At 42.2% G+C, this 23,706-nt stretch overlaps 1 protein-coding gene and 1 long non-coding RNA gene across 3 annotated transcripts in view; one reads left to right on the plus strand and one right to left on the minus strand.

The window, feature by feature from the left end:
* Positions 1–1,677, plus strand: part of NPSR1 (neuropeptide S receptor 1) — a 58,634-nt gene extending 56,957 nt beyond the window's left edge. Inside the window, exons 8-9 of one of the 2 annotated variants that reach the window (XM_040549151.1) lie at positions 1,012–1,192; positions 1,316–1,677. In XM_040549151.1, the coding sequence (XP_040405085.1) occupies positions 1,012–1,192; positions 1,316–1,409 (275 nt within the window). In that variant the 3' untranslated portion in view covers positions 1,410–1,677. The remainder of the gene's footprint in view (positions 1–1,011; positions 1,193–1,315) is intronic. The other variant, XM_040549152.1, reaches the window with a different exon arrangement.
* A 2,629-nt stretch (positions 1,678–4,306) lies between these two features.
* LOC121065702 lies at positions 4,307–19,339 on the minus strand. Its single transcript, XR_005817265.1, has 3 exons — positions 19,127–19,339; positions 13,463–13,582; positions 4,307–4,375 (listed from the first exon to the last, which is right to left on the minus strand). It is a non-coding gene; the product is annotated as an uncharacterized LOC121065702 (long non-coding RNA).
* Between the last annotated feature and the right edge of the window lie 4,367 nt (positions 19,340–23,706).

Here is a 23,706-nt window from a genome sequence, read left to right on the forward strand (position 1 = left end):
GTGTTTTGTTGTTTTGCTGGTACCTGTGCATGGATACCATCAGTTTGGTTACCCTAGAAAACAGGGGGAGCGCTCACCTCTTCCTCGCACACTCACCGAGCACCCAGCAATACACCAACTAAGAGATGCTGCTTAATATAACAAGAAAGCAAGCACGACTTCTGCTTCTGCTGACTCATTTGCATCAGGGAGATCACATATGTTTGATCTCACAGAAAACTGCACATTTGCAACCCAGGTGCCTACAATTTATGAGTGACCTGTCTGTCCCATCATTTTCAATAACCTTTGTGACAGGATTTGACAGAAATTTATGAGAAACAGATTCATTCCCTATGCCTGCAAATAAAGATAAACCCATGGCCACTTCACTTCTAGCCCCTCCAAACAAAAGCTACGAATGATGCAGCCTTCTCTTCGCTTCCTCAGATATGCCTCTCAAATAGCAGTACAGGAATCACGAAAATCTTCCACGCCCCACCTACACAGCACCTCCAACCAGCATGCAAAATGACATGTTGGCCTACTATAATTTGGTGTGAAAGTGCCAGGCCTTGCTGCTGGGTGTTTAAGAGCCTTTTCTTAACAGGTGACTGTGACAGGCAGTGCTGTCACAAAGTGGCACTTTGGTGCTGTGTGCTTCTAGACTCGCTGCTCACTCACGGGACCATTAAAAGGGCACTTCTCTATAAGTGATGATGCTTTAACTGGCTACCTATTTACCCTTTATGTGTTGTGCAGTGTTCAGAGTGCCTCGATATGTCTAGAGGGAGCACTCTAAACACTTAAAGGAGCACACAATCTTTTTTTATGGACATTAAAATAAAGATAAAGGCAAATAGAAACACAATCTAATAACTATTCTCTTAAATAAGACCCCAAATAGGGAGAGAGATTTCTTGCATGAACAAATATTTATGTGTTATGACAGTCTCTCTATGTGTGTCCGTGATTAACTCCCTAAATTGTTATACTGTCTAATGTCAAGCTCTTCCTCTGTCTCTGTTGCAGCATTTGTTCTCTGTTGGAGCCCTTACTTTCTGTTTGATATTCTGGACAACTTCAACATCCTCCCTGAGACCAAAGAGCGCTTCTTTGCCTCCGTGATTATTCAGAACCTGCCGGCCTTGAACAGTGCCATCAACCCCCTCATCTACTGCGTGTTCAGCAATCGCCTCTGCCCGCCCTTCGAGTACTGCTCCTTTACTCTCACCCTAACTATCCCTTAGGAAGGGAGGGAACACATAAACACAGTTGCTAAATTCACCACCTGTTCTCTCCTGTTTTAATCCTGACCGTTCCTTATTTTCCTTAGGGAAAGAAGAACACGAAGGCTGGAGGGAACTTTTCGTGACCGAAGTGATGGAGGGCAGGAGATGCAGGTCCTGTCCAAACCAGAATACATCTAGTGCAAATGATGCCCCACATAGCCACACCAGGACCAGTACCGAGGAGGGTGGAGATTTTCCCTGAGCACAGAAAGACACGATGCACAAACCAACTGGACAGAGCCTGTGCCTCGCTGTTGTTGAACAGCAAGAGTGTTTTGGACTAGCGCTGCATCTTCAGCCATTGCACGCCACCAGGACCAAGCTCGCTGTGTGGGGTTTGCATGCCACTTTCATGATGGCTCATTTTGACCATCTGTTTTCAACCAAGCTGTAACATATATGCACTCCAAACGCAAAAAAAAAAAAAAAGTAAACAGTGTCTAGTCAGAGTCTTCTCTCTATTCTTCAAGAGGGTCTCAAAGCCATCTATTGTACCGTGTAACTCACAGAACTAGTAAAGAGTATTTACAAATAATTATGGGAGGAGACCATTCTTAAAATAAAGGCACAGGCACTTTCCCAATGATAACACACCAGTGTTGATCTACGTAATTACATCTTGGCTTCACATGCAACCACACCTTACAATCTCATTTCCAGAGAGGAAGGGACTGCAGGGCTGGGTGGCTGTCCCCTACCTCTCCTGGCTGTGCTTCTCAGCTCAAGCTGGTCCTCCCATCCACATAGCTTGTGTTTCCCTTCCCTTTTTAAGCAGTCTTTTGGGGATACTACACTTATACTACCTAAAGAGAGCTGCCACACAGGGCACTCCAACTGTACAGATCAATCTTGCCACCACACAGCAGCATTTCTCTGTCTCATGCCCTACATACATTATTCATGCCACTTAAATCATGGAGGGAACCACGTATGCTGTTAGGGAACTTCAGAGGTGGAGAAAGACCTGGGTGAAATTTTAAAACTCAAATGACATTCAGGAGAAATTATATGTTGATGATCCAGCCTTGTGTATTCTTTGTAGGGTCCACAGAGCACCAACCACCAGGCAGAGCTTTGCTGTAAAATACCCCTAGCTGTTAGGACATCACAGAATCACAGAACTGTAGGGGGTGGAAGGGACATCCCCTTCCCCAAGCCCCTGGATTTTAAGACAAATGGTCTCAAATGGGTTTAGCAGGTGGGTGAAAGCTATTGATTTCAACACTCATTTTACTATAAGGCAGCTTAAAGTGTTTGCATGATAATGCACTTTAACCAGCTGCATGGCATGTTTTTACTCCTCTCTGTGCAAAATTAGCAATCTTACTCAAGTGGAATCTATTTAAACAGCTTTTTTTTTTTTTTTAAATGACTCTTCACACTGGGTTTGTTCACTGCAAAACAAGAACTGAATAAAATTGATTTAATTACCTATGTTACAAAAATCTTTTTTCCTAAGTAAGAGATATATAAAATCATAGGACTTTACATTGTCAAGAAAATAAGTAAGGTTTCTCTTTTTATTATGATGAAGTTCTGTTACATCTCAATTTCAGTACCAGCTTAATTAAAACCATGAATCCACACCACCCTTTACTGCAGCTACCTTGCATAGATTGTATGTAAGAACTAGACAACATTTTTTTGTGGGCATCTCATAACATTTCCAAAAATGGACTGGTTGGTCTAAGCTTCATAATGATATGGGCTTTTCTTTGTTTTTTATTTTTCCATTTGATACAAATACACTGGTTGCCTATTTTTGGACATTTAGGAGAGTTCATAGACTTGACAGGAGCCTTCTCTTCTCCACGCTGAACAACTGCAACTCCCTCAGCCTGTGTTCATAGGAGAGGTGCTCCAGCCCCTTGATCATGTTTGTCTCCCTCCTCTGGACTTGTTCTAATACTTCGATGTCCTTGTGCTGGGGGCCCCAGGGCCGAACACAGCATCCCAGGCGGAACCTCACGAGAGCAGAGCAGAGGACAATCACCTCCCTCCACCTGCTCGCCACAATTCTTTTAATGCAGGCCAGGATATTGTTGGCTGTCTGGATTGCAAGCACACATTGCAGGCTCATATCAGGCTTCTCTTATCAATACACTTAGGTTCTTCTCCTCAGGGCTGCTCTTAACCCATACTCCAGCCTGTGTTTAGCTTGGGATCATCCTGCCCCAGATGCAGGACCTTGTACTTGGCCTTGCTGAGCCTCATGAGGTTCAGCACACACCCAACTCTGAAGCCTGTCAAGGTCCCTCTGGACGGCATCCCTTTCTTCCAGTACGTTGGCTCCACCACACAGCTTGGCGTCATCGGCAAACTTGCTGAGGGTGCACTTGATCCTACTGTGCATATCACTGACAAAGATATTTTGCTATGATACAGATTGATTTGTCTTCCACTGAGACCCCTTAAATGTCTCTAAGATTCGAAAGGCATGAATGAATGAAGGTCTCTATTCTACAAGTCACATAAACATTTAAATATGAATTGTTTTAAGGGGAATCAGGTCCACAAGTATGATTACAGAAGTAGGCTTATGCAATATGGCTTTACAACACTAGATATTGCAAACATCACACCCATACTGGTAGCAGTCTCTAAGAAGGCCACATAAGCAGAAGTGAGACTAGTACTTATTTTAGTTCAAGCCCTGGTGTCTGGGGGGGGGGGGGGGGGGGGGGGGGGGGGCGGAAAGAAAGCTTTACAGCTGTTAAGATTTCATGTTTTTTGACACTTCAAGACACAGGGAATCAGCAAAATCCTCTCCCAAAACAAGAGCCTCTATTCAAAGCATAGGAACAAGTGGCTCAATAAAAAGGAACATTTTCAACACAGCTTTGGTGGAGAATTTCTGAAGAGATGACCGTTTTCGGGCAACACCAGCCTGAGATACCTGAGAATAGTCTCTTGGTATTCACAAGGAACATGCTTGTTGGCAAGATGCCCCAAGTTATGAGTCCCTTCAGAAAGTCCTACCCATGTTGTTTGTACAGATTCGTTTCACACAAGAAGCCAGAAGGCATAACGCTACGTGCCATTTCACTGTACTCATCACAAGGACTGCATGCGCTCTTCAGAAGTACTTGATGAAAACAGAGGAACTACAAAAGAAAGAACTGCAGAAAGCACAACAAAAAAGTGTATATACATTGTTGCCTTAAATACCTTTTTTTTTTTTTTTCCTCAAGTGGGGAATCATTCTATGATAAAAATAAATCACAGCAGAAGCTATCTAACTTCCACACAACAGCCTGGTGCTTACAGGAGGAGAGATTTCAGTTTATTCACCAATCCTTGGGAAACATGATTGATCTGGGGAGTAGATGCAATTTTTTCTGTAAGGTAAAATATGTTTCATTTTCTTTAGCAAACTATAATTTATTGTACATAGCATTCAATTTAGATAAGCATTATAGCCGAATGGTTCATCAGATAATCTTCTGTCATGTTTGATGGCATCTTATTCTGAGTATGCATAAAATATGGGAGTAGAGGGTTAGGCATACAAACACAGGCATGAATTTACAAATAGACATTGCTTATTCCTCATACGGACTTACTTATAGTGGTACATAATTAGAAGCTCAACTGTTAATTTAGACTCAAGTGATGCAAATGAAAAGAGGCTAAAATTCAGCAGCTTTAATAAATTCAGTAAAAATGAGCAGACTGAGGCATCTCATAGAAAGAACTGGATTATCTTTACCAGAGGATTAGCAGAAATCTTATGAAATGTACCATCATACGTGCTAATAATCATTTGCATCAATTACAAGAAATTCGACTACAGATTGGGAGCTCATCAGCTGGCAATGTCTGTGGAGGAGAAAGTGTTGGGTGCGTCCATAGCTCAGCTAGTGCCTGGTTATTGACAGCAACACAGTCAGTGGTAGCAGAGGCTAACACGATCCCAACATGTATCTGGTAAAGCACTAGTCAGAAGAGCTAAGGCTGCATTAGCACCATTGTGAGCCCCTGTTGAGACTACTCAGCATGAAACATGAAAAAGAAGGGACATGGAAAAAAAAAAAAACCAGTCTGTGGTTGTGGCTTGTTGGGGCTAGTAAAGCAGAAAGCAGAAGAGGGATATTTATATTGACTGTTAACACATCTGGAATGTTGACTGGGGAAAAGGAGCAAGAGAAGAGAACTACTTAAGTGACACATTTGCCACAAACACCACCCCCTAGAATAATTTTACCATGAATAAATTTGACAGACATAATTATCAGCTTGCTTGGATCTTATTGTATGAGTCAGTAACAAACTTTTGGGGAATAAGACTTTCTATTTTGTGTTATGGCTGTTTATTGAGATTTAAACACAAGGCAAAGCACACATCTTTGTGCTTTACACAGAAGGGAAGGAGAGGAAGGTGTTGGTTCCTCTCATTTTGCATCAAGCTAATGGCCATACCTTTGCAACTGTGCAGCAAGTAGATGTAATATGAACAATATCAGTAGGGGACATTTATTTGCAGACATCATATCTTCTGTAGTCAAACTGATGAAGCTGGAAAAGCAAACAAACTTTCAGATGTGTGCATGCCCTCACCATCTCGGCTGTACCAGCTCACATCACAGGTTTTAGAAAAGTGCTAGGTAGCAGCTGACCTTTTTGCTGATGCTCAGACTTTCAGGTTGAGCCCAATACTGATGGTAGCATACTTACGCAAATATTACTCTTTGAAGCATAATCCTTTTTCCTCTTTGCCCAAGATACCATGGCTCATGCCATGCTAGAGGCTTGCATACAACCTGGCACCCCACACCTGGTAGCCGAGTTGCCACTGTACTAACTTCATACATGTTCATGGTTCTGCAAAACAGCAATTAAGAGCCTGCAAAGTGGCACACATTTACGCATGACTGCACCTCCTGGGCAGTACAGACTAATGCCAAAGGGAAAAATTCATGTAGCTGTAAATTAACAAAGCATCCCTGACTTAAAGGATTTGGGTCCCTTAAAAGTATTACACAGAAAATTAAAGAGAAGTCAGACTTTCATGATCATGCTAAAAGCTACTTTATGAAGCTACTGTAGAGCAAAAAGAGACTTTAAAGTGATCAAATAGGAAAATATCACTAAGTAAGTCCCATTTGGAGTCCATAGCTTAATCTCCTTATTTGGGAGAGAAGGATTACTGCAAGAGAGTTTTTAAAAACCTAGACGGGGAATTACTGATTTGCATAGACATCAGGTAGTTGGAAGAAGCGTGCTCAGCGTTGATATGCCACCAAAATAACAATTTAAAGGTGACTGCTTAGCACTGTTCATAAAATGACATTAATGCAGAATAATTCACGGAGGAAAAGCAAATGCAGTCACTCTTTCAGGAACACTTGGAAATTCACCTGAATCTCTCCTAGAGAATGGGCAGTTAACATGGTTATTACCATGGATCAGGGTGTAGAGTTATCTGGGAATATTTATTATCTAACAAACTTGAGCAGGAAATTACTAGTTTTCAGAAAGCTTTAATTTTGAAGGTTTTTGCACACAGAGAGCATCTTCTGGATGAAACACACTCGGGGAGACATCTCAGCAAGGCCCTGGCCCTGTGGCGACAAAACCCCTTGGGCTCATGAATCCCCATTCAAAAAGGGGGAAGACCCACACCGAGGACCACCCTGGTGCTGCCTTTGCTTTCTCACCCCTCTTTCTCAGTCTTTCTTCACTCCCAAGACAAGATTTTCATGTGCTTTGGGACTTCTCATTGATGCTGGAAAGATGTCTGAATTCTTAAAAAGTATTTATGCAAGTTAGTTTAATCCAGGAGTTGAGAGGAGGTAACAGGGCACTGCCTCAGTTCCCTAAAAAGAAAGGTTGATAGGAAAGAATTACAGCATATGGTATTTGATGTCTACAGTAAATACTCCTTTCAAATCCCAAAGCCACGAGCGAGATACATACTTAATGTATGGAGAGAGACTGTTAATATGGCTCAGTAAGGTATGAGAAAGGGCCAGTTGGGAATCCAGCGTTACATGTCTGAACCTGTTTAATATTCTGAGCCAGACTCTCAATTCTTGCATCTCAGCATGGCTTTGCCACCTTCAGTCGAAGCTATGTTGCTTTTTAGACCAGGACTACATTCATGCATTAAGGAATATAAGTGTGAACCATTATGAGCTACAATCAATCATCAGAAAACAGACATAATTATAATTTTATAATTATGAGAATAATTGGAAAAGATTAGTATTCTACCCAGCTGGAGACTTCGCAAAAGCCTGAAGGCAATTAAGCTGCTATATTTTGAAAGTATCTAATCAATTTAATTTCTTTTCTTATATAAAGCAGCATGAACTTCAGTTTGCATTGTCAGAGGAGGCATGTTGGGTGACAAATAAACATCACTGGTAGATCAATCCAGCCCTATCACAGGTCAAGAAAATTCTTCTTGCTGGTTCTTGTAGGCCTTGATGGGGCTCTGTTCGAGAGCACAAGACCTCTTTAACATGTTTACATTTACTATTTCAGGCAGCACTGAACCGAATTAACTGGCACCTCAAATCAAACTGACATTTAAAAAACAGGTTGCAGAGACTTTTTCAGGTTAGTCAAGCAAAACGCTGATAGAAAATAGTGCACATTGACATGCAATCATTTAAGAAAACCTAAGAATCAAGCATCACTTAAAAGGTGCCAGAAAGGAAAAAAAGAAGCCGTACTTCCTAGAAGCTCATTCCTACTTCCTGAAAAACTGCCCCGATAACAAAACAAACAAAAAATAAAAATAAGAAGAAAATAGTGGATTCAAATTACACTACAGAAAGGAAAATCATAAAATACCAACAGTCTGGAAGCCAGATATTCAATGTCAGTATATGGCACAGGGCACACCAAGACTATTGCATCAACTTCCTACCTGCTCTTGGTATTTCTGTGGGCTCAGCAGTGGTATAACGTAATTCCTGGCTCATTGAGTATACTTAGAGTCACACGTAAGCATAAAACTTAACTACCAACTGAAAAACAACCCAAAGCAATATGAGGAACAGCATAGGCCTCTCTCTACTCAAGATAAGAGCTCTGCTGAATTTCACTCCTTCTCACCCTTAACTGGGATTAAGCAACACAAGATCCATAGGACACGATGCAAAGGTCCTGAAAGACAAAAAAAATAAAATAAAAAAAAATTGCTGCCCTGGCCTCAGACTGTGAACAAAAGCCACTGACTTTCAAAAGCAGGTCTGGAGTATTTCACAGTTGCCAGTGCCTTCATGAAGAAGTTGGAGAAGTCACTGCTGCATCTTCTCCTTGCACCCCAGGGAAACCTTGGTTGCTGTAGGGTGGCTGCAGCCTAAACTCCAGACTGGAGAGAGAGAGGGAAGCAGGCTGGAAAGAATCCAGGAAAGATTTACTCACAAGTCAAAATCCACTTTCAAGTCCGTCATTTGAGTAGCTCTCTGGCACCTTTGTGCGTGTGTGGGGTTATGGGAACAGGCAAGAAAGTGGGGACAATAGGACCCTGACCATCCTGCTTCATATTCAGAGCTGGTCTGGACACCTCTGCATGCTCCCACACCACACAGCAACCTCAGACACTGCCTCTGCTCATGTGCCACTCTCATATTCAGGCCACAGTCAAACGAAGTCTGATGACTGTCTTTTTGATAAAGTGAAGGCTTTTGGATAAGAGTCGACATACCTGATTGCTTTGCTGATGGTTCGAGAGACACTAGCAAAAGCCAAGCTTCAAAATAAAAGTGCCAAGACATTGTTTTTTGAGATTCATGATACAGCAATCTGATTTTAGTATTTCAGTGGTGTATGAAAGCCACCCACCACTCCATCTCTGCTGCACAAAGCTAATGTGGCTCAGATAATTAACTCAAGGACAAATGATTATCAAGCTACAGGATGTTCACCACTGGAGTCATTAATCCCTTCAAACGTATTACTATTGCTTTATTGACTGACATCCCTTATGCGATCAGCTGAATTCAGTTCATGATCTTTTCAATCATGAAATGCATGACTGCAGTTCTCCTCTTCTGAATTGTTACGTTAGCCTCCTCTGATGTTTGAATCACAAGGATTTGTGAGGCTTCTGCTTTTATCTATTAAAGGGATTCTATTAAAGTGATTTATGGTTTGTACTATTTTAGGTGGCATACCTGCAAGCAGAGGCAAAAGTGGCACTTCTGTTCTAAAGTGCCTTTTAACTCCTGTAATGCATTGCAGAAAAGGAGAGGGGAAAAAAGAAAAAAAAAAAAAAAAAGATGTTTCTAGTAGAGAGTGATTCCCAAGAAAGTTTGTTTACAGAACCCTCCAGGCACCAACAGGACTGCAGCATATTTTGGCATATTAAGCCTCTTCCCCTCTCACATTTGAGGCTTTTCTCTTCCACCCCCATTGTGGCCCCTTTAATCCCTTAGGGCACATCAGGAACCCTCCCATCGCCTCGTTGCAGGGTGTCGTTTGCCTGGAGCACGCTATCCTGGTGGCCGTGGTGCCCTTTCCACCCAATCCTCCAGCCCCACTTGCTGTAAAGACAAAGGGCAGGCATCTCAGAAGAAAACGAGGAGACTAGCAGGGGACGCTCAGGGCAATTGTTCTCTGCTGAAGGTCTTTTCCCCAGCAGTCACTTTGCCACCAGATGTTATGCAGTCTGAAGCCTGAAGGCAGGCCAAAAAGGGCATGTAGAAATAACATATTTCACTGTCCATCCCAGTTTCATAGTGGTCATCCGATTCTGTACGCTCATCATCCATTTGAAAATAAAAATATCTCTTCTGCAAAATGATGCTAATGTCATATAAATAAGTACAGACAAAGGCTGAGTCTTCACAAAATCATGGCAAGGACATACAGTAGGTTAGTCTTACACAGACAAAAGGCATTTTAATAAAGTCAAATGCCAACCTATGCATAGAGGTGGGAAAAATGCCCTCTTTATCAAGGGAAAGTAGCACTGCAGCTGGAAATCCCAAGACTAGAAAGGATCTAGAGAGAATAATGACAAATTAGCAACATAGCATGAGCTCCCAGTATGATCTAAGGCTCAAAAGAGATCAGGTAGAAGAAAGAAGCTGTTCTATTCCCTTCCATACACAATGGGAAGGACACGTGTGGATATCACATCTTTTTCAAAAAGCATTTACAAAACTTGGGTAGGCTGTCCCCAAAAAGCCATAAACAAACCTGAGAATAGAAGAAAATCTCCTACTGTAGTAAGTTTCAGAATCAATCTCTTTTCCTTAGAAAAAGATTGCCAATAACAAAATCTAAGAACTTTCACAGGAAGAAAAAGTGCTAAAAAATAAGTTTAGTGGAGCAAGACATAACACATCAGTAGTATAAAGTCAAACCATACATCAGGATCAGATTTTAATAGTGAAAATGTTTAACTAGTAGAAGGAATCATCATGAGAAATACTGTATTCTTCATCTTTGATTTCTCTAACCAAAGCTGAGGTGTTTATGTTTTAGAAACAGAAATCAACAGTTTAAAATCTTTGAAAAGTTATATTCTGCATGGCTTTGCATCACCTCTCCTAGTGATAATTAGTTGCATTGGGTAGCGTAAGAACCAAATGTAAAATAGTTGGCTAGCTTTTAATAGGCCCCACAGCCTGATATTTGTATTCTTGTTTTTGGACAGGAACAAACTCAAAATGCTGATTGCTTGTATCTAATGAAAATGAGCAAAATGTCTGGGTATCTTTTAGACCATGTTAAGGTGGCACAGGAAAACAGCAGAGGTACTTCCAGTCCAGGTGAAGCAGATTCCTAACCTCATCCTGGGAGGAGGCAGTAAAAACAGAACATGTTAAAAGGCAACATCGGGGTAACGGGAACAAACTTTGATGCTATGAAAGATCTGGCCCTCCTGCAGTCAATGGAAATTCTGCCTTTGATTTCAAAATGAACCAGAAATTCACTCAGACATTGCCTACAATACACTGAAAAAAGTCAAAATCTTGACACTGTTGTTGCACGTTTTATGTACAGCTGGGACAGATACCTTAAAGGAGAGGAATAAGGTATATAAAATAGAGATACAGAACAGAGTAGACACTCCTATCCATTGTCCCATAACCAAAAGAGAGTGCATTAAATTCAATTACAAAGGCAATTACACTTGTAATCAATCACACTAAATGTAATATTATAATTAACACATCGGTACTTGGAATCATTACTCCATGCTAACATTTAATCAGTTTAAATTTTTATGAACTTTTCAATGCTTAACTGAACAACAGCAGCATCCGCAGTTGCTGTAGCTCTGGGGGAGTTTCAGATTGAAAATATCATGAGCATTATATCTCCAGGCAAAAAATACCACAGGTTGGATCAGAAATAAACTTCCATTCCCTGCAACATCTAGCTGTGAATGAATGCCTGGGCTCTTAATGCTTTTGTGTATGTCTCCTTTTTCTTCTGCTGATACACCCAGCCAAAACCACTCCACTGGTAAAGCAAGACATTGGTGGAGATGGTCTCTCAGCCTGTTCCTCACTTTCCTCTTCTAGCAACTCTCTGGCTAAACGTAAATCTTTGCATATGGTACTTCACATGTAGCAAATAGGAAGAGAGTCATTTTTCATTTTTACAGTGCAGCACAACATCGCCAATTGCAAATTTAATCTGCAATGTGGACTGCTTTTAGCTCTACATCTGAGTCACTGTGTGATTGCTTGGATCTGCTTCCGCAATTTTGAGAAGGATTTGTCAAAAGAGGAAAAAAAAAGCAAAAGGGGTACGAAACTGGCCCATTGGTACTTGACAAACACCTGAGACTTTCCTCCTGAATGAGGGATTAGTGGGAGCTAATCCTTCCTGAAGGCACTATATTCAGCAGATTCCTACGGGGAACGTGGTCCACTGTGATTATTGAGGTATTCTGCTTCAGAAACAACTTGACAACCACCCTTGTCTGAATGCCAGGACACCTGCAGCCAATCAGTGATGGGCCACACCACCCCTTGGGAGGACCTCGACATATGGGACATGAGTGCCTTGGGCAGAAGGGAAAAGTCTGTTCCCTCCAGGGCTCAGCCAGAGAGAGACATCAGGGCTTCAGAATGCTTGAGCCGTGCATGACAGAGTGCCTCTCCCTGAAAGAGTAAGTACGTGCACCTCATGCATGGGAGCAAAAGCATGGCACCTACGAACACCAGGCATGCTGGTAAGGGTCTCTGCAGCAGTTAACCCATGCTGACTTTTCATTCAGTTCTCATTTCATTATTTTAAGGCCTGAAATTCGAAACCCACAAACCAATGGTAAAGTTGTGCTATCAACAAAAACACAGTTATGCTTGTTTTCATTTCTCCTAACTGCAAAAAGTAATAATGTGAGAGTTCAAGGTTTGTTGGTTTGTTTATTTTTTTTTCCTAACCTCTGTATTCAGCTGCATCCACGTTAAATCTAAATATATTGCTCGCTCCTCACCTGCAAGCTCAGACCACGGTGGGTTTTGTTCAGTAAGACAGATGTGGAAATTATTCATTACCTGATGAAATACTGGAGCATGAGGAAACGTATTCATGAATGCCTGAGGGGATTTGTTTACATGCATTCATTCATTGTCAGTCTTAACCAGACTGAATGTCTTTGTCTTTCCTTCTTTCTCACCCCTTCCACCTCCCCAGACAAGATGTCTGGGGACATTCTGAAGGTTAATTCAGCATTTTCTAAATATCACCCAACTTGAATGATAAAGTTTTTCTAATTTATTTTTCATCCTCCATCACAGCAAACTGTTAGCAACACTTAGCAACTCTTTGGACCGTAATCTCTACAAACTGAAGGCATCTGAAAGCATGGTTGTGCTCTTGGTTGTGCTAGAAAACAAAACAAAACACAACTTCCTTGTGTTTCTTTGGTTTCAACAGCTTCATTCTTTCCACAAAAAGTAGCCACGTCCTTGATGTCACTTCACACTTCCCCTAAAGCAAGCCATACCACATTGAACAGCACACATCTGTTACTGGACCAGCACACATGACATCTAAATAAGCTGATGGGTTTACTACACTGACCTAACCTGAACTCCCCACCACGAATCCTGAAGAACAAATTCACTGCTGACAAATTGCCGCTGAGGATGACAAACTTTGGCTTTGGAGAGATCTGTGAAACCTCTATGCCCTGCAATTCAGCTATGCTCGCCACTACGTGCCTTTCAGTAGTTGAAGAGCAGGACATCACCATTACAAGAAAAAGTCGATCTTACCAGGTTTCATGGTGAACTTGAACTGACTTCATCCTCTTCAGCATGGGGTGGGGAGAACACTGAAGCAGTCACCTCCCCAGCACATGGCCAGAATCCAGAGGAATATCTGAGTCAGCTCACCTGAAACAGATGAGGACAACCAGTCAGCCAGTTTCATTTATTCACACATTTAATGGAAAAACTTGATTCTGACAACTCTTCCTACAGCAAATTTCCAACTAATATTTGTTCCTGCTGCTGAACTTGATATTTGTTTATTTCGAGATACAAGCTACAGTGAGCAAGCTCTGAAATACCAGAGTGAAACAATAGCAGGAGGAAGGGAAGGCATTCAAAATTACAGAAGGAAAACTGCAATCTTCCAATCAGCTCATGAACAGAGAGTTCACTGACACTGCGACAACCAGTGTTTCAATGAGCCCACAGACTATTTTATCTAATTCACTGCTAAGCCCGGGAGAAGCCTTCCTGTTCTCTCAATCTCTTGGTCCAGCTCTAACCTCACACTGCAGTACTGCAACTGGTGCCATCCACCTGCAACCCCCAGGGACTCACCACCCAAGAGCAAACATGCTGATGATGCCTTTTCCACTTCTGTGATAGCACAGAAAATAATTTTTTGAGAGTCAGCACTAGTTTAAGGAGACCAAATATATTAACACAAATATGGAAGCAATAAAACAGCCTTAACAGTATAATAGCTTTAGAGGAGCAGAGGTTGATATTTTCTCTGTAACTCTAATTACTTAATAGACATTAAAAGCAGCAACATAATTACTTAGCCCTCACTGTATCTGCACCTTGGGATTTCACAAAATTGATAAAAGGACATGACCAAGTAAAGGATCATTGCAATAGAGATTCCACACAACACACAGTCCCTCACTATGGAAGAGGCTGACAAAACAGGCCAAGAGAGATGGAGAATTCCACCCACTGAGAGGCTGGGACCCCAGAGGAGATGGGTCTGTGCCCCCAGCTGCCGGTGCTGTGCCCTCCAAGGCAGGGAACTCATGCATACCCCTAGCCTGAGATCCCAAAACCCTTGCTCAGTCATACAAATGACAGTGATGTGGTTTATCCCAAGGGGCGGGATACTCCAGGCACCTCACTAAGAGGCTTCACACAGGACTGAAGGAAAGGGATGACAACCAGGTGTCTACAGAGAAGCCTGTGGACCTCCTCTGCCAGTCATGGCAGGCTCTTTTGCTTTACCACCTGGACTGTGATTCATGTGAGATATGCAGATATCCCCCCTCACCTTTTCTTGGGAGCGGCGATGCATTTTCCCAGAGGCCTGTTCAGCTTGGCTGAGTAGCTCACACAGTCACTTCTGCTAATGGCCATCTCTCAAAAAGGCCATCACCCAGGCTGGTGCATCCTAACCCACAGGTCTAGAGGGCTGGTCCCACCTCCCTGATCTCAGCTGGCAACAGGTCCCAGGTGACGCCATGAAAACATGGCTGTAGGAAACTCAGCTTTAAATATTAGATACCTTTTCAAACCAATTTCTGACCTTTTAAAAATGTCACTGTTATTAATTCAAGCAATTTGCAATACTAAACTTTAATATTATTCAGAACAATCCTTTGTCCTTTTGTAAAATGCTGTTCCATTCATCCAGGCACGCACATTTTTTATTCATATGCTTCTATTTAATTCTACTTTACTGTACTACTGAAAGCTCAGCATGTAACCTTTGCCTACACTTTGAATTCCTCTTTAATTGCACCACTTCAAGACGTCATACTACATTTAGTTTCCTGCAGGGCTCTGAAACTGCTTCTTGACATGGTCCCACAAAGTCCCCAGGTGCTCTCCGGCTGCAGGAGGTCACAAAGCAGCCCAGCCATCTGTCTACAATGCTTTTGCATCACGGCTACTGGGATTAAAGCTTTGCTCCTCTGCCTTCATGTCAGCTACAGTCTTTAACTCCCCACCTGCAGAGTCTGTGCACTCTCAACCCTGAGCCAACCCATCTTCATTTGTACCCAGGCAGCAGCATCACGCCAGGGGCATCACAGAGCTGCAGGTTTCAGCATCACCCCTGGAACACCCCCTTGTCCCCAGCTGAGCTTGGGAACAGAGCTTTTTTTTTTCTTTTTTTTTTTTTAAGACTATGAATTAAACTGTAGGTATACCAGCTTTCCATTCAAAACAGTGGAAATTATTAGCTTTGTTTGTTTGTTTTTCCTCAAGAAAGCTCCTGTTCGGTGACTTGCTTGTTTATCAGTTACCAGCCTCCAGCTGAGGCGGTGACTCCCTGTTGGTACCCAAGCGTGATGAGATGCGCAGTAGAGTGAGTATAGGAAGAGTTGCTTAGTCACAGCTAAGGGCAGAAGGAAGTTCCTTTCAGTTAGTTTACCTTAAGCATTTGAAAATCAGGCATAAGAAAGAATTAAGATCAATCTATATCAAAACAAAACAAAAAAACTATTTTTGGAAATACAATACTCCATTATCTTTGCCTTTCCATTTACAGTCAAAATTCACTTCAGGTTTATAGTTATATTTAGTTTTAGTTATACATCATACAGAGGACAGCATTTTGATCTAGTAACTTTTATGCTGAAAAGAGCTAAGTTTCTGAAGTTACTTGAGGAAACATTATATAGAGAATATGAAAAGGCACAGAAAGTTAACTATAATTTTCAAGAGCTGTAGCAGGCACAATTTACATTGATAACTGCATAACGGACATTTAACTGAAGCCCGAGCCACTTTGAGCCATGGCTAACTGCCCTTGAAGCTAAAGATGTGCATTCAGCCATCTCGGTGTTTCTGAATTTCTGGCTGCACAGAGCTTTGCTCCTGATGGATTTGCAGATGCTGCGCTGGGCTGTCAGCGCACTGATCTTAGCATCTACACGCTCTCTCAACCAGAGCGCTGTAATTCGGGATTTCTAAGAGCCAAGTGACTCTGATGCACAGAATTCCTACAGCTCCTTCAGGCACTGGTGTGGCCCTCCGACAAAACAGGAGGGTACTTAATCTGGCCCACTCATTGAGGGCTGATACAGGGTACCAATGCTCCATGCATCAGTCTTGATCTTTTCAGCACAACTGCTGAATGCCTACAGCTCTGGGATTGAGTTAAAACCCTGTTGTCCTAGGACAAGCACTAATGACCAGTGCCAGGGATGATGGCACCTGGCAGTCTGGGTCCTAAATCTATCCTTCTGTGTGGACAGAGTAACACCTACCCACTGTGGTGAAAAGCCTGCTTGCCTCACTTGTCAAATAAAACGAGATACTGGAGCCAAAAGACTTGTTTTCAGACTTCCTAAAATTTCATCCTGAATTCTTTCCCAATCTCTGATTGCTCATCTTCAGCTTGAGCAAATTCAAGAGAGCTTAGCTCCTCTTGTATTTGCCATATTCAACCACTTTGCTTTTCTTCCCAGATTTTCAGAGTGATTTCAATGTTAACTGTTAGCAGTACATGAGAGAGGATAACTTTGTTCTCACTCTTTTAAACTGCTCATATACTCTGAGGTTTTCCTTTAGGTATCATGCAAGAAAATCTAGGGTTTCCACTCACTTGTACTATTCTCTTCATATCTGAGGAAGAGCGTGGGAGAAGGCTAAATGAAACTAAAAAGACAGCACACAGGGTACCTCAGACACAGATATAGCTTCATCCTACAAAACAAGCTCATGTCATACATTTCCCTCCCCCTGTGCATCCATATGCAAAGCTGATGACTGCTCAGGTGATGACCTATATTTATCATGTACCATATTTATCAGGCACTTTCCCTTCCTTTCCTTATCCAAAGTTCTGAATATAAGCTCGAACAAATGTAATGAAATTATTATTTTTTTAATGTTCATCATCTCACAGGTCAGGCTCTAGGGTGTGACTCTGTAATGTCCAGCAGGCTTAATATAGGGCTTGGTAAGAGGGTGTTCATCATATGTATTTCCCTCACCTCCTGCTCTCAGCTGCTGGCTGCCCATATCCTTGTCCACTCCTATGCTTGTGTTGCACTTTAAGGCAGCATAACCAAGAGCTACCACCAAAAAGCAAAGTTGTGTTCTCACCCACCCTCTGCCACACACTCCTCTGTTTGCCACATCATGCACACAATGAATTCAACAGATATTGCTGGGTTAGCTCTAATTTCAGCAACACAATCAGTTCCTGTACCCAGTTCCCAGTGTGACTATGCAAACACTTCACCTAACCCAAGGAGAAGGCGGTGGAGGGGGAGAATCAGCAGACTGTGCTTTCTAGCAACAAAATCAACTTATGGAGCTCTTTGTGGATCCCAGCATTGGCTTTGTACCCAGAAGGCAGGCAGCCTGTCAAGGTGTCAAAGCCTTCCAAAATAATTCTCTTGCAAAATATACTGTGAGGACAAAGCACAAGGGTACCGTGGATGAAAAGTTTGAGCCAGGAGAATGTCTGGAAGTGACCCACGACTCAGATATACGCACAATACAGCATAGGAACGCAGTCGTATGCATGTCCAGGTATGGGAAAATCCCCATATTTCTCAAAGTTAATCCCTCCAAACCTAGCACAAGCTGAAATTAAGGTTGCATGTACCGGTTAATTTACTTTTTCCTCCCTGCATGTGGACGTAATGAGATACAGAACAGAATTACTACCATAAAGCATGTTTATTTTATATAGTATACAGAATAGACTACGTTGATGAATGCTGTTTCATTGTTTTATGTTTTCCTAACTTTTCAGCGTACAGCACAGACCTTCTTTACTCCACGCTTTTCTGATGTGCTGCCATACATAGGTGATTATTTAGCACGTATTGTTGTGCCATGAGTTGGCTTTAGGCACAGCAAAGAAATCACCTACCTCCCTGATGCCCTCACGAGGCTGCAGCATCTTACTCTAGTAGAGCTTTATGTCATCCATTTTAACTTAATGGTTTCAGATCAGATCTTTCAATGGCCTTATGAACAGCTGTGAGCGCTCAAGACTCTTTAAAGCAGATTCCTCTTGCTTCAGTGGAGGGGCCCAAGGCTAGAAAAGCCTTGCTAACCCCTTGGTTTGGTTGACTCCCTTAAACTATCAGCTGATAGTAAAGGGGGTACATTGTGGCTCCATCACCTCTAACAAAATAACCCACTCCATTACAGAAGCACACATTGCTGTATCCCTGAGAAATGCAAGGCTCTCCATTTTGAATTGAGATCCCTCTGTGGGACCAGGAGCAGCCCTCCAGGGCTGCACCTGCTGCAGCACTCGCTCTAGATCCCTTCCCTTCCAGGGCTGGGGCTGACCTACTACTATCAGCCTTAAGGATCCCCAACAAGCAGCACCAAACTGTGCTGAGAGAGGTAACCTAATTCCTAAATACTTTGTGTAAATTGGTGCCATCACCCTACCATACTTTGGCCCTCAGTGCTGCCAGAACACACACTCAGAGCAAGACCCTAGAGCCAGGCAGCTGGCAGCACCTGGACCTCAGCAAGGACTTAGCGGACTTAGCTCTCTGAAGGTGACACCTCACCTTCAAAGAAAAAAAAAAAAAAAAAAAAAAAAAGAAAACTGCAAAACCACCACGACAAAAAAAAAATGTTGCTACCCCACGAGACACACAGAAATCCCACAGCTCTTTTGATACAGCTCCAAGGCCTATAGTTTGCCACACAGCTCCAAAGCCTGCAGTCCCCTCATCCATCCTCCCCACTCACCTTCATCCAGCCCAGGAGAGAGCCAACGACCTCAGGACCAGGAGCTGAACCTGCCTTCAGCTACCTCTGGCTTTCTGCTGAGCCTGTGGAGGAAGAACTGCAGCCCCCAGAAGCTGGTTGCCCTACAGTTGTTCACCAGACCTTTACAGCTTTTCAAGCAACATTCAGATAACATCACCATCCTGCACCTCCTCACAACAAGCAGATCATGAGCCCCTGCACCACCCCTTCCCACCTGTGCTGGCTTAGTGGTGCTCAAGGGCTGCAGCTGCAGTAATGGCCTCATGTCCCACAAAGCATGGTGGGTGCTCAGAAAAGGGCAAGGAGATGCTTACACCTGAGCAGGGCCCACCACACTGGGCAGGAGAAAGGCTTCCCCCCTCCCCCTCTGGAGGGGGCAGGTGGCTGAGGCAGGTTAGTGCCACAGTTGTGCCATAGGGATACCTTGTAGGCATCTTGATATCTGCCAGTAAAAGTTCTCTCTTTTTCCTTTTATGGTCAGAGCTGTGGGAAATAGCTCTAAAATGCAAGCACTTACCAAACAAAAAAAATGGTAGCTCCACAAACCGTGAAGCCTGCTCTCCTTAACTTGCCCTTTAGGTTTCCCTCTCCTCTCCAATAACCCCTACTTCCCTGTATCCTTGCTACCTCCACACATGCAACAGACAACAGCATTGCAGTTCAGGCAGAGGTACTCTTAGGAGAAAGTTTTTGCAGGTGTTCACTCCCTTTTCTCAGTTTCACTGATGCCTGTAAAAAAATCACCTTTAAGAGCTCTACCTCCCCATCAAATTTTATTGAACTTAGGCAGGAGCTCAAATGTTATTTGGTATGGACCAGACACAAGTCCACCTGAAGGCCCAGCATCAGACACCTTCAACCAGTGTAGGGTGACCCAGCTACTGCAAAAAGCAGTCCATATCTTTCTGTTCGCTGTCCATATCTTCCTCCATGATGCCTTTTCTCCTTGGTTATTCCATTTTTCCTGTAGCTGTGCAATGAATGAGATTACATACTTAACTGATGTAAAAAGCAATTTATTTTGCCGAATGAGTTTCATCTGGACCGACTCTGTGATTCTGTGACTCCTGATCTGGTTTACTGTATTGATTCCACAGAAGTTCATGTTAGCATGCAAGCTGACTGGGGAGGATGAATTCTTCAGTGGCATCATAGTTTACATTAGTCTGCTGCATATGTGGAACTGGAACTTTAGCCAGACAATCTTTGCACAGTTTTAAAATCACAGAGCAGGGAAAGCCTTTACAGGAAGATTGTATTTAACATTCTTATGCTGGTACTTTGCATTAGCCATTCTCTCTGGGTTAAATTATCATTTTTTTCTTGAAACCTTTACCATATAAATAAATAAATAATGAAATTTAAAATAAACTCAACGAAAAGGAATAGCTTATTAAAGTAGTTCTCTTCATGAATGTGATGGCTGTCAAACTTTCTCAGTCGGAGAATAGTTCTGGGAGGTGCTATTACAGCTTGTACAAATTACAGGGTTTAGGCTTCAGTAATCCTAAGGAAAGTAGAAAATCTCTACTTCAGGGAACACTTAGTTTACATTCCTCTAAATTCTTCCAGAATCAAACACATGTGCTAGTACACAATGAAGCTTCATCCAGTGATAAGACTGAATCCAACCACTCACAACACAAAGTCTGAGGAAATTCAGAGAATACTTTCTACAGCCTGGGCCCCTGGGTGCTGGAGTGGACTGTAACCAAGGGAAACCTCCTCACCCTCCTGAACTCATAGGAGTGGCACTTGAACAAGAGTTTACCCAGCAGTGACACCTGCTATAAATGAAATCTGATTTACTCTAAGAGGACAAACCTGGGCTCAGGGCATAGCCAAGCTCATCTTTATGTCATGCAGGTCACTGTGCTCCATGGTGACAGACCCCAGCATCTGTCATTTTCCAACAGTACATGACATGCTCAGCTTTCTGTATGTCTTTTAGATGGACCTTACCGGTCACTTCCTGTCACCCATCTTTTTTTCACAGCTGTAATCACAAGGTAATCGGGTAGTCACGCAGGAATCAATGAAGTTCTTTTAGAGGGCCTACTTCAAAGAACACAAATAACAGGATTTACTGAAATGGACATATGCTACTGACTGTGCATAGAGAGAGGAAGTAATAGATACAGTGAATTCAATAAGCACGAGCCAGTAGGAGAGCTTGGCTCATTCATCCTTTACCTTAAAATTTCCTGCTCACTGCTTGTTATCAGCTCAAAGGGCAATGGTGAAGTCTGGCCTGCAGTCTCACTGTGCCAGAAGGAAGAAAGTACAAAAAGGTATCAGGAAACCAGAAACTGTTGAAGTGTGACTGCACAGTTCACCCATAGTTGTGAGTGGGTTGGCTTCTTGAACCTGTCTTGCTCATCCAGACTACAGACTCCTCACGATGGCTATGGGAGCACTGTGACTTGACTGCACTGGAATACACCCCAAGTTTAGTCAGAAACGAGCTACGTTTCCAAATTGTGTGCTTCCCTCATCCTTTGTTCTTCCAAAGTGTAATCCAACCCATCAAAATGCAATTCTGCAACAATATCAGACAATATCTTTTGGCTTTTGGGGTACTTTATCACAGGAAATTACCATGACTTGTGAAGCTTTCAGTAAAGCCCGCATACATCTTTTCTGTATTTGCTTGTCAAACTTGCAGAAGCAAGTTCCAAAAGGACAAGTAGACGTTTACAAAATAGCAGAAGCATCCAAAAGTACATCACTGTAGTTATTTATTTGTGAAACGTAAATAGGGGAGCAAAGAGCAGATAGCTTCCATCATAGTTGGTTGCTTTGCTTAGATGGCATTTACATCTCTTTAATCACACAGACTAGCACGTTACCTATTGCTCAAAGGATTTGGATGATTCATACATGATGGTACTAAGGTAATGAAAAAAGGGGTGAAACACTGGAATAGGTAACACTGAGGTCTTATGCCTCACCATACCAATAACAAAGATGACAGCACCCATGTACTGTATATGAGGGTCGAAGTTATTTGGAACAATTCAGAAAGCACACTAGTACAAAAATAAATGACACAGCTAAGCTGGCAAATGACAATGACATAAAATATTGCCAACCATAAGTAACTTAAATATTGTGGTTGGAATCCCCCCAGACATCTGCTTCAGAAACTCTGAGACCAGAAGGAGTGATCGCATATGTTACACGTACATTAAGCACAGCTCTTCACTGAAGTTCATCAGCTGAGCTGCTTAGCAAAACAATGTTGTCCTGTTTCTCCTTCAGTGACCTCTCTCAATTAGCTTTAACATCAACCTTAGAAAACAACCAAAAGGATCCTCAGGGGAAACAAAACAAACAAAAAAAAAGTTCCTACATTGAAAGCAGAAGTGAGCAAAAAAACTTGAAAAAGTGCCCACTGAAGATCAGATGATTTTTTTAATTAAAAAATTATTTCCTGTAACACTTCCAAGACTTAGTGTAACTACTGATATACAGCTGATCTGGAGTAAGCTACTAGGAGGACATTAGTTTCTCTCTCTCTGTTAAGCAAGATTTGGGAGTTTGAGTTTTGCTTTAAGTACCCAATTCTGACTGACGGGGTGGACCACTATTTCTTTCTGGAAGTTGGGCCACAACTGCACATCCTAAAGTGAAGGCACACAAAATCTTTCACTAGTTTTGAAAAGACAGTCCTTCATCTCTTTTGTGCTAAAATTGGTCTTATTATGTTGTTATGTTCCCAGTGATTAAAAATCCCAGTAATCCCAGTAATATTTTTTTTTCTGCTACAGCCTTGACCATCATCCTAATTCTAAGTAGTTTTCAATAGAATTGGTAGCAAATAAGCTAAAGTATTTTGAATGCAACAGCTATGGCAGGAGGTTCTTTTATCTCTCCAGTGTATCTTCTCTATGCTCTTTTACTTTGTTACATACACTAGTATGTAACAGTATGACATGCATTTGCAGCCAAAACATGAGGAACTTAATCTAACCACCACTCTAAAATAACACAGATGTCATTCTGGTTCTTAATAGCTTGAATCAATTCTTCAGTAAAATCCACTGCTGGACTTACTGACTAGGTTAGTGGCAACATGCTTAGTCCTACCCGAGAATAAATCCAGCTCCTGTTAGACCAATAGGCCACAAAGAAGACATGTTCTGATCACAGCTGTGATACATTCACTTTGGTCCTCCTCATTACAGTGCAGCATAGCACGGTCTTGATAATTCACTGTGATGAGCATGTTTCGCAGAAATGAGTTGAGACATGCTATATATGGAAGAAAGGTATTTTCAGACCATATAAACAAAATTTTTTTTTTGCTTTGTTTTGTTTTCCAAGTGTGCTTCTCATCCTTTCTGTAAGGTCCTGATGCTGATGTGCACTCCAGGTTTAATCGTGTAACAAGTCTAGGATCTTTTTAACTCACAAATAAATAACTGCAGAGCGAGGAAGAATGTGGTGATTACAGACTACCCTGGTGCAGGAAAAGCAGCTAACATGGACAGCTCACATCACATAGATCATTCACCTAAGTCAAACATTTTGATTAGGTTAAGAAAAACAGGTTATAT

Source organism: Cygnus olor, chromosome 2, assembly GCF_009769625.2.
Source record: "Cygnus olor isolate bCygOlo1 chromosome 2, bCygOlo1.pri.v2, whole genome shotgun sequence".
Classification (NCBI taxonomy): Eukaryota; Metazoa; Chordata; class Aves; order Anseriformes; family Anatidae; genus Cygnus; species Cygnus olor.